The sequence below is a fragment of the Cyprinus carpio genome, unplaced genomic scaffold, assembly GCF_018340385.1.
Source record: "Cyprinus carpio isolate SPL01 unplaced genomic scaffold, ASM1834038v1 S000006820, whole genome shotgun sequence".
NCBI lineage: Eukaryota > Metazoa > Chordata > Actinopteri > Cypriniformes > Cyprinidae > Cyprinus > Cyprinus carpio.
Genome location: NW_024879401.1, coordinates 338,702 through 348,971, shown reverse-complemented (window position 1 = coordinate 348,971; position 10,270 = coordinate 338,702). Strand labels below are relative to the sequence as shown.

Here is a 10,270-nt window from a genome sequence, read left to right as displayed (position 1 = left end):
GCTCTCTTTCATTTAGTCCGGTGAGGGTGAAGTGGGCGGGGCCGCGGTGATGACGCGAGAGGATTGGCAGCTGGTTTCGCCGCCGCGCCGCGGTCTCCCTGTGTCTGCTCTGCGCAGCGCCTGCGAACGGAGGGAGTCGGTGAAACGCAGCGGCGGTTCCAGCGCGTGCGGCTTCGTTAACGATGCACTAAACCTGCCTCTCCATTCATACTCTCACAACCCAAAGCAGAAATACCAAACAACAACATCTCAATTGTGATTCGTTCTCTCCGGTTTATCTTTGCTGCTGAACTCGGCTTAGAAAAGAAGGTTTAATGAAAGAGAAAGACAAGAAGAAGCGCACGGCAACGTTACGACTGTTTTCATTTCCATCCCTTTCTGAATGACGGGCGGACGGTTCGACTTCGACGATGGAGGCACTTACTGTGGCGGATGGGAGGACGGGAAAGCCCACGGACACGGCATCTGCACGGGACCCAAGGGTCAAGGCGAGTACGCCGGGTCCTGGTCCCACGGTTTCGAGATAGTCGGGGTCTACACCTGGCCCAGCGGGAATACCTACCAGGGCTACTGGTCGCAGGGCAAACGCCACGGGCTGGGTGTTGAGACCAAGGGGAAGTGGGTTTATCGTGGGGAGTGGAGTCACGGGTTCAAGGGTCGCTATGGAGTTCGGCAGAGCACCAATACACCTGCTAGATACGATGGGACGTGGAGTAATGGACTACAGGATGGCTATGGAGTCGAAACCTATGGGGATGGTGGTAAGTGCCACTGCAAATGTCACGTATGTTTAGTGATGAGAATCATAAGCAGCTGAACGATTCCTCTTGTCGATGTCCCATTAATGATTCTTTTAGTACTTTTGAAAGATTAGAAAGAAATGTTTGAAAATAAGACATTCTTTGGTTTACATAAGAGTGATACTGAATGATCATATAACAAATCAGGGATAGCCTTCATTTTCTGTTTACAAAGACAAATGTTAGTCCTAACCATATATCGTAATCGCAGGCCTAAACATACCGAAATATGGTAACGTATTTCATTAATTAATTAATCCACACATACAGCAAAACTTATATCTTTGACTACAATTTGAACAACCAGTCAGTTACGACGCTGATTTAAGCTTCGGAGTCTTAAGTACAACATAACACTGTAACAGCTGTTGCTTCATTTCGAAAGTAATAACTTGTGGCTCAGTAAGTGAGTCAGATTAGTAACCGCTCCGTCTGATTCACCAAAAGAACCGGTTCATAAGAGTCATTCGTTCGTGTGTCGAACACAGTTTGATAGAGCTGAATGTTTTTGATTCTCTTAAAAGAATCGGATCAAACGAGTCATTCGTTTGAAAATTAGTTTTCTCTTAAATAAACTTTCTGGACTACTGACATAAACTGGTCGCATTGTATTTGTTTATTTATTTATTTATTTTTACATATTTTCCATTTAAAGTACATTAATGGCAGTGTTTTTACATGCAGTGTTGCCATGCATTATAAACACAAGTAATGACAAGAAAAAGACATTTATATTATTACAATAATATTACAACAAAAATAATATTAAAATAAAGTGATAAGAAATGAATAAAATACGATTAAAGAAAAATAAATTAAATCTGTACATATAATATAAACATATATAAAAAAAAATACTGTAATAGACTATGTGTACATATAGGTTGTTTTGAACATATTGGTTAATACAGTATATTCTCTAAAAACAGCCTCATCATGAGAGTCATTTACTCAGGAACTGTGAACACACTGGTCTCCCTGTATGTTTTTGGTTCAAAGAATCGGCTGGTGAGAATTATTCATTCAGGAATCAGAATGCACTGATCTATGTAGCTATGTTTTAAGCTGTAGATTCAGTAAAGGTCAAATTCCATAAGAATAAAATTTTCAAGGTTCTGATTCTATTTTTGCCAACTCTCAGGCCACACACAGGTCATAAATCTACAGGTGTAAATAACACCCAATTTTTTCAAAGTACACTGAAGAAATGCCGGTGACATGATGGTGAATATTTATATTCTTTGACATAAATTTGCATTTTCGGAGCCTACATCAGTTTCCGAATTAGTTTTGGGATCTGTGTCATTTGTGTCAGTGATTTTAGATTAGGCTGACTGATGAACACTGTGAACATAAAACACATTTGTCATGCATCACTGAAGGGGCAAGAGATTTTAATTATCCAATTTGCATTAGTTACACTCTTACGGTTCATGAGTTATGAATTGTTAACAAACATTAATTGATATTTGGTATGCTAATGTGCCTAAAGTGCATGCTTTTTATCATTAATATTACCACTGAATACGATTCAAACCAAATTAAGCAAGGTATGACACTTCATGCGCTGTTTGCTGACTTGCTCTACATGAGTTTAATGTTCCTTTCTGTTTCAAGGCACATATCAAGGCCAGTGGATGGGGGGCATGAGACATGGCTACGGTGTGCGACAGAGCGTGCCTTATGGAATGGCCACCATTATCCGCTCTCCGCTTCGCACCTCCCTGGCCTCCCTAAGAAGTGTGCAAAGCAATGGCGCCGTTCTGCAGGACGCGGTACCTGACACACCAGTTGGAAGCCGTGGTGGTTTTGTGCTGAATTTTCACAGCGACACCGAAGTCGTCACCGGGAAGAAGAAGGGCCTGTTCCGCCGCGGGTCCCTTTTCGGCAGCCTCCGCCAGCTACGTAAATCTGATTCCAAAACATCCATCTCTAGCAAACGGAGCTCGGCACGTAGCGACGCCACCATGAGCCGCATCAGCTCCAGTGACGCCAACTCCACCATCAGCTATGGAGACGGAGAGGTGCCTGATGAGTACACCCCCATGGAGGACCATGTGGACGCCACCACCACAGAGTCCTACATGGGCGAGTGGAAGAATGACAAACGCAATGGGTTTGGAGTCAGCGAGCGATCCAACGGGCTGAAGTACGAAGGGGAATGGATGAACAACAAGAGGCATGGATACGGATGCACAATATTCCCAGATGGAACCAAAGAGGAGGGGAAGTATAAAAATAACGTGTTGGTGCGTGGGATAAGGAAGCAGCTTATTCCTCTTAAAAACCATAAAACTAAAGAAAAAGTGGACAGGGCTGTGGAAGGGGCTCGAAGGGCGGCAGCTATCGCCAGGACTAAAGTGGAAATAGCAGTGTCAAGGTAGGGCACTTCCTTTGCTGAAAATCCTTTTGTAAAGCCAAAAATGAAAATTCTGGCATCATTTACAAATTCTGATGTGGTTCCAAACTCATGTGGCTAATGTGATAATCACTGTTTTTCATATAAAGAAAGTGAATAGGGATCTGAGCTGTTGAGCTGCAGAATGACAAAGAAGTAGCTATATTCCAAATCTTCTGAAGCCATACAATGGTTTTGTGTGAGAAAAAATAAATCTGAGCCAAATTCGAATCTTTCCATCCACTGAAGTTTTTGCCTAAAAAACCTAAAATTAGACTTTATAATAAATAATACAGAGAGACAGACAGACAGATAGATAGACAGACAGATAGATAGATAGATAGATAGATAGATAGATAGACATAAATATTCAATAAAATAAAATGAGATTAGGTTAAAATCCTAAAAAAAAAAAAAAATGAATAAAAGCTAAATATAAATTTTGAAAATCAAAAACAAAATGAATAAAAAAATCACTAAAGCACAAAACAAAATGACTACAACTTAAACTAATCAAACCAGAAAACATCAAAATAAAACCTAATTCAAAATATTAGTAAATACTATATAAAAAAATACTAAATTAACACTGCTTCACCGTAGCTTTTATGTCTTAGTTGCACTTACACATTCATTTTCAGCATATTAGAAAAGTTTTCGGTCAAACTTTGGTCTGTTAGTCATTCGTAAATAGCTCAGTTGTTTTGACTGTTTTTATGATACTTTGCTGGTGTGTTTTTGTCATTTTGGAGTTCAACAGCATGGATCCCTTTATGTGACCAGTTCATTATACTCCTTTTTGTAGTCCATGTAAAAAAGCCAAATGTGTGTTGGAACTAAATAAAGGTGAGTAAACAATGACAGACAATATAAGAAGAATATATGACTCTCACAACTGTAGGATCATCACAATTTAGTAATATATCATGTCAGTCATGACAGGTTGACTTGAAACTGCTGTGATCAAGTGCACCAGCCACATCAAGGCTTCTGTAACATTCCCCAGATTGTTACTACTTGTACTGTTAAGCTGTGATGTCTGCATGGTTCAGACGTATGGCGTATGGGGCATTTATTTAGATGTCATTCATTAACCATATGTCATAGACCTATTTTAAGATGTTGCTTCACACACCAACAATGTTCAGCAAAGCTCAGGTGTTTTTAACAGATACCCTTTGTTCGAGCTTCTCAAATGGTTAGAAAGTCTGAGTTTTGAAAGGTTGCGCAAGCAGCCTTTTTGAGGATTGGTGTCTATTATTTGTCTATAGCTCAGATGCACAGGGAGCAGTCATGGGGTCATGCATCGCATGTACACTATTATGATGTCTGTTCCCTTGCCAAGACCCATACTAGACAGACATTTTAATGGATGTGTTGTGTTAACCAATTATTCAAGGCACACAAATTCATAACATCCTAGACAGGTCTTGGGAAACTCAAATGCTCATGTTCCTTCCATTGACCAACCAAACAGATACTCTGTCCAACATCTAGACACTATTCAAGTATAAGTTATGTGTGAATGTATACACACACTTTATGAACATACTGCATGGATTAGAGAGGTTACTTGCAATGAAGGATTATCCAAGTCAGTGATTCTTATACAAACAAACATTTTAATATAGTTTAAATATGTCCTTAAACAAGCTGTCCTTGAACTCACTGGATAAGCAAAACCTCTTAATTGGCTTTAATTAGTCATTTTTAAAACTTGTTTTTCAATTAAAAACTAGAAATAGGAGGATCCATGAAAAACAACACTGAATAAGATATTAAGACTTGTCATAGATTGTATCTTGAATATAAGTGTATTTTGTTTTAATGCACTGGCACATTTCTTTTTTCAACTTGTTTTTAACTGGTTTAGATTTTTTTTTAAAGGGGGTAAATCTGACTGAGCAGTAAGACTAAATATATTATGCAGTTTTCCTTTTTAAGTAAATTAATTTAAATATTTTTGGATGTTTTCACTGGAAAATTAGACAAAAATACTGCAGTTTTACAAAGTATGTCCTGCTCAAGTGATCAGATACAGGGTCAGTAAGTTTTTTTTTTTTATTATTTACATTTTTTTATATATTATTTTAAAGAAATGAATACTTTTGTTCAGCAAGGATGGATTTATCTGATCAAAAGTTGTCATAAAGACTGTTGTAGAAGATTTCGAATTCAAATAATTGGTGTTCTTTTGAAGTTTCCTCAAAAACAAAGAAGAATCCTGAAAAGAATATGTATAAAAGTTTCCTCAAAAATATTAAGCAAAACATTTCTCATAAGATGATGTTTCTTGATCACCCAAACAGCATATTAGAATGATTTCTGAATGATCATGTGACACTGAAGACTGCCGAAAATTCAGCTTTGCCATCACATGAATAAATATTTATTTTAAATAGTAATATTTCACAATTGTAACATTTTTACTATAATATATTTATTAAACAAATAGAGCCGTAGTTGGGAAAAGAGACATCTTTTCTAAAGACATTAAAAATCTTAGTGACCCCAAACTTTTGAACGGTATAGTGCAAATAATTTCAGTCAGAATGTGACATTTTAATGACACTTTTTTTCAAATTGGGACAGAACCTGTATGTAACCCTTTAATATTTCAGCCCTGACAGCCCCTAAATAACATGACGCAGAATAAAGTATAGGCAGCACTTGTGCTGCTTGTATTCAGCAGGGTCATACAGCTTAACAGTTGGTTTCAGTGCCACTTTCAGGCTATTTACAGTTTCTGTATTTATCTTAACATCAAATCAGCCACATTGCACGTACTGGGCACCAATAGCCAAGTATCTGGCATTTGTCCCTTTTAGGAGTGGCCTATCTTCTGTGGTTACCTCTCCCTCAGTGAGCAGTGGGTCAGGGTTACAAGACTTACGCTCCAGGGTCATTACCAGTGCTATGAAACTAAAGTAAAGCCATTTTACTATGCATTACTTGCATTCATTTACAGCTGAGCAAGAGTCTTGGCTGGGTAGCAGTACTTTAAAGATTGATATAGCAATACTCTTCACTATTGCCAATCCACCTCAGACTATATTTCCTTCAAAGGGTCATAAATATAATCCCACAGTCCCCCTTCCCTTTCCTTCAGGGCCAGGGCTTTTGCTGTGGTCAACAGAATCTGCTGTTTTAGGAGGTAATGTGAAAGGTTAACTGGCATACTTGGCCTCACTGTGAAAGGAAACGTTACAGATCCAGTGTCAGGACAACTACAGAATATAACAGGTTCACTTCAGTTGTTAGCAAAGATAGTCATGGGAGTGAGCTTTAACTTATTTTGGACCTACTATTAGGTTAAATCTCGTATTAATGGACAAATGAATAGCATTTCCCTGTTATCGCTTCTTAAAGGGATAGTTCACCTAAAAATGAAAATTCTGTCATTAATTACTCACCCTCATGTCGTTCCAAACCCGTAAGGCCTTCGTTCATCTCTGGAACACAAATAAGATATTTTTGATGAAATCCGAGAGTTTTCTAACTCTCCATAGACAGCAATGCAACTAACATGTTCAAGGCACAGAAAGGCTGTAGCAACACCAGTAAGATGTTTGTGGGAGAGTTGTTTATATAATCAATGTTACATTGTTGTTTAAGATTTCTTTTTGTGTGCAAAGAAAACAAAAATAATGACTTTTTTAAAACAATTTCAGTCTGTTTTTGTTTTTGTTTTGACATAAAATATGACCTTAGCAACAATTAGAAAAATGTGAGGGTCTCTGTAAGGCATGAATATTTATTAACTTTTGGGTGTTGTATGGCACGAACATATTCATATAAATTTCGAAATGTGGCAGAATCATAAATAAACCCCTCCTGCCCCATTTATAATGACAGCTTTGCCCCTGGTTATGCTAGTGATTATGAATGAGAGACTGAGAAAGGTAAAAGAGCCCTTCAATTTTTCCTCCCACCTTTTCTCACCCTCTTTACACTCAGCTCCATTTGATATTAGTCATTCACCATAAAAAGGAGGGAGTAGAGGAGCATTTAATTGTTCGGTCAACCTAATGCTCTCTCTCTCTCTCTCTCTTTCTCTCTTATGCTCACTGGTGTGTCAGCAGCACAGAACTCAGGCTGACTAAATAAGGCAAGGATGGAATCAACTTATCAGCTCTGGACAGAAATACATAAGCCAGTAGCAGTTGATACAGTAGCGTAGCCCATCACTGCCTGGCTGTCATCTGCCCTACGTGCCAATAGACTTCACAAATGTTTATCGTCAGTCGCAACAATGACTTCATCTGCATTTGTCTCTTACCCACATGCAAGCACACAGATATAAACATGACACACACACACACACACACACACACACTTTTTGAACCAATAAGTTAAGGAAGGAAAGAGCAAAAGATAACAGTAATTATGATTATAATAATGACATATAATGTACTGATAATTTTGTTGAACATGCATAGATAGATAGAGAGATACTTTATTGTTTTATAATTGTCAAAAATCAAATATAAATAAATTTTAAAATAAATTCTTAATATCGGTTATCATATCATATTACTAGTGTTCAAAATTTTATGGTCAGAAAAAATGTTTCAGTGTTTTTTAAAAAAAGCCTCTTATTCTCACCTATGTTGCAATTATTTGATCAAAAATAATATTATTATTACAATGTAAAATCCCTGTTTTTATTTTAATAATTTCAAAATGTAATTGATTCCTTTGATGGAAAAGCTGAATTTTCAGCATTACTCCAGTCTTCAGTTTCACATGATCCTTCAGAGATCATTTTAATATACTGATTTGTTGCACAAGCTTACATGTTTTTACATAGTACTTATAATTTAAAAATGTCTGCATGTAATTACATATGTAATTAATTTCTGTAACTACATTTATAATTACACTGTTGACTCATCCCTTACACCTTAACCCACCCTTAAACCTACCCATACCACCAAAACTGTCCCTAACCTTACCTCCATCCCACCTCAATAGCAGCAAAAGTGTTTTGCATACAACATGTTTACAATAAGTACATTGTACTTATTTTTTGATGTAGGTACATAGTAGTTAAGGCCACTTAATATAAAGTGGGACTGAAATCGGTATTTTGTAACATTAGAAATGTCTTTACTGTCACTTTTGATCAATTTAATGTGTCCTGAATAAATGTTTTAATTTGTTTTATAAATAAAAACATATTGAAAACAATACTGGTCAATCTCTCCAAACAAACAGCCAATAAATACTGCATGAGCTAATACTCCAACAGTTTAAGATAATATGTTATTAAAGAATTAATTTTAGGGTGTGCTTTTAAAGAAGGAACAGAACCATCTCTGAAAACACATTGTGTTTTACAGTGTGTGAAAAATCCACTTACTGGAAAGAAAAAACTCTGATTGGTTCAAGAAGCCATTCGTTACCTGAGCCACCCAGTCCCTCTCATCTGGGTATCGCTGTGGCTGAAATGCAGCGAGGGATTACTTCATGTTGACAGGTTATGAGTGAAGAGCCTTTCCACATCCAGCTCAAAGCGGGCCCACGTGAGAGCCATCGTACCCTCCAGCACAGTGCACAGACCACTAAAATTAAACATGCTGATGCCGAACTCCAGACAAGTCCCCTGACTAGAGCTTAATATGAGCAACACATAAAAAGACTGATAGACGTAGCCATCGTATTTTTAATTAATGCATTCTGGAATGAGGACACATAAATTAAAGCTGTGGTGAAAATGGAAAGCATGCTCAATCACATCTCAGTTTCACTCAGAATGCTGCCATAATTAGTTTGTACAGTTGTGAAGTCCATTACTGGATAAGTAGGATGACAGTTCTGATTTAATTTAGGCAAATTTGTAAAATGGACGTGAAATGTGATTTCTGAAATGCTTGCATAATTTATGTTAATATCTAATGATGCACAGCTGTAGTGATTGATATTAGCAATTGCGTTTAAAGGCAAGATTAGTGTACCAGCTTTGTCATGCGGCCTCACCCTCCCTTTCGGAACATCACATGGTATTAATAACAGAAAGATCTCTGTGTACAGTAAATATTAGGAACGGCACAGCATTGGCACGTAAAACTACTCTGATCCACACCTCTGGTCAGACCAACCCCGTGTCGAAGAGCCTTCACAATCTCTGGCTGTTTAAGACTATATCTCTTATTCAATTCCCAGTGCTATATCTCTGGCCTTTGTTCAATGCCACCACCGCTTCCTAAGCTCATTATATAATTCAGCCGACTTTAAATCCTATGCGCTTATCATAGAGCTTATGGAAGTCTATATGACCCAATATGGATATAAGAATTGGTATAGTATTTATATATATTGTGTTCATAGTGCATAAAATCATTAAAATGTAACCTTAAAGAAGGACAAACAAATTGTCCAGTGGGGTAAGAAAATAAAAATTCAAGATGTATTCTGTTTTGATATAATAAAACAGTTCTGCTGTATGATAAATTTTGATTTAATGTTGATGTTTCTTTTTGACTACCATTCAAAAGTTTGTGGTTGCTAAGATTTTTCAGTGTTTTTGAAAGAAGTCTCTTAAGCTCACCTAGGCAGCATTTATTTGATCAAAATTCAGTAAAATTTTAATATGGCAAAATATTGTTACTATATAAAAATTCACTGCTACTATTTTTACGTTGGCTATAGTTTACAATGTGATTTATTCCTTTGATGGCAAAGCTGAATTATCAGCAGCCATTACTTCAGTCTTAAGAGTCTCATGATGCAGAAAAAAAAAACATATTAATATGCTGATTGGTGCTCAAAAACATTTATTATTATGAATGTAGAGAAAGATTGTGTTGCTTTGTATTTTTGTGAAAACCATGACACATTTTTTTCAGCATTTATTAAGAACAGAATTTGTTTTATTTATTTATTTATTTATTCAGCATTTATTAATTTATTTTCTGTCACTTTTGATCAGTTTAATGCATCCTTGCTGAATAGAAGTCTTAATTTCTTTAAAAAAATATGAATATCAATAATGCATAAGTAAACAATATAATAGTATTAAGACCTAATACTAATAGTATTAAGAAGTGTACTGTCCTGTTCCCCTTTCACC

The 10,270-nt window shown here is 36.8% G+C and overlaps 1 protein-coding gene across 5 annotated transcripts in view; it reads left to right on the top strand.

Annotated features, from left to right (window-relative positions):
• LOC109049753 (junctophilin-1-like) overlaps window positions 1–10,270 on the top strand; it is a 42,873-nt gene continuing 32,603 nt past the window's right edge. The window contains exons 1-3 of one of the 5 annotated variants that reach the window (XM_042756240.1): window positions 6–761; window positions 2,418–3,180; window positions 7,278–7,830. In XM_042756240.1, the coding sequence (XP_042612174.1) occupies window positions 383–761; window positions 2,418–3,180; window positions 7,278–7,305 (1,170 nt within the window). In that variant the 5' untranslated portion in view covers window positions 6–382 and the 3' untranslated portion in view covers window positions 7,306–7,830. Of the gene's footprint in view, window positions 762–2,417; window positions 3,181–7,277; window positions 7,831–8,540; window positions 9,622–10,270 lie in introns of those variants that run through there. The other 4 variants (XM_042756241.1, XM_042756242.1, XM_042756236.1 and 1 more) reach the window with 4 other exon arrangements.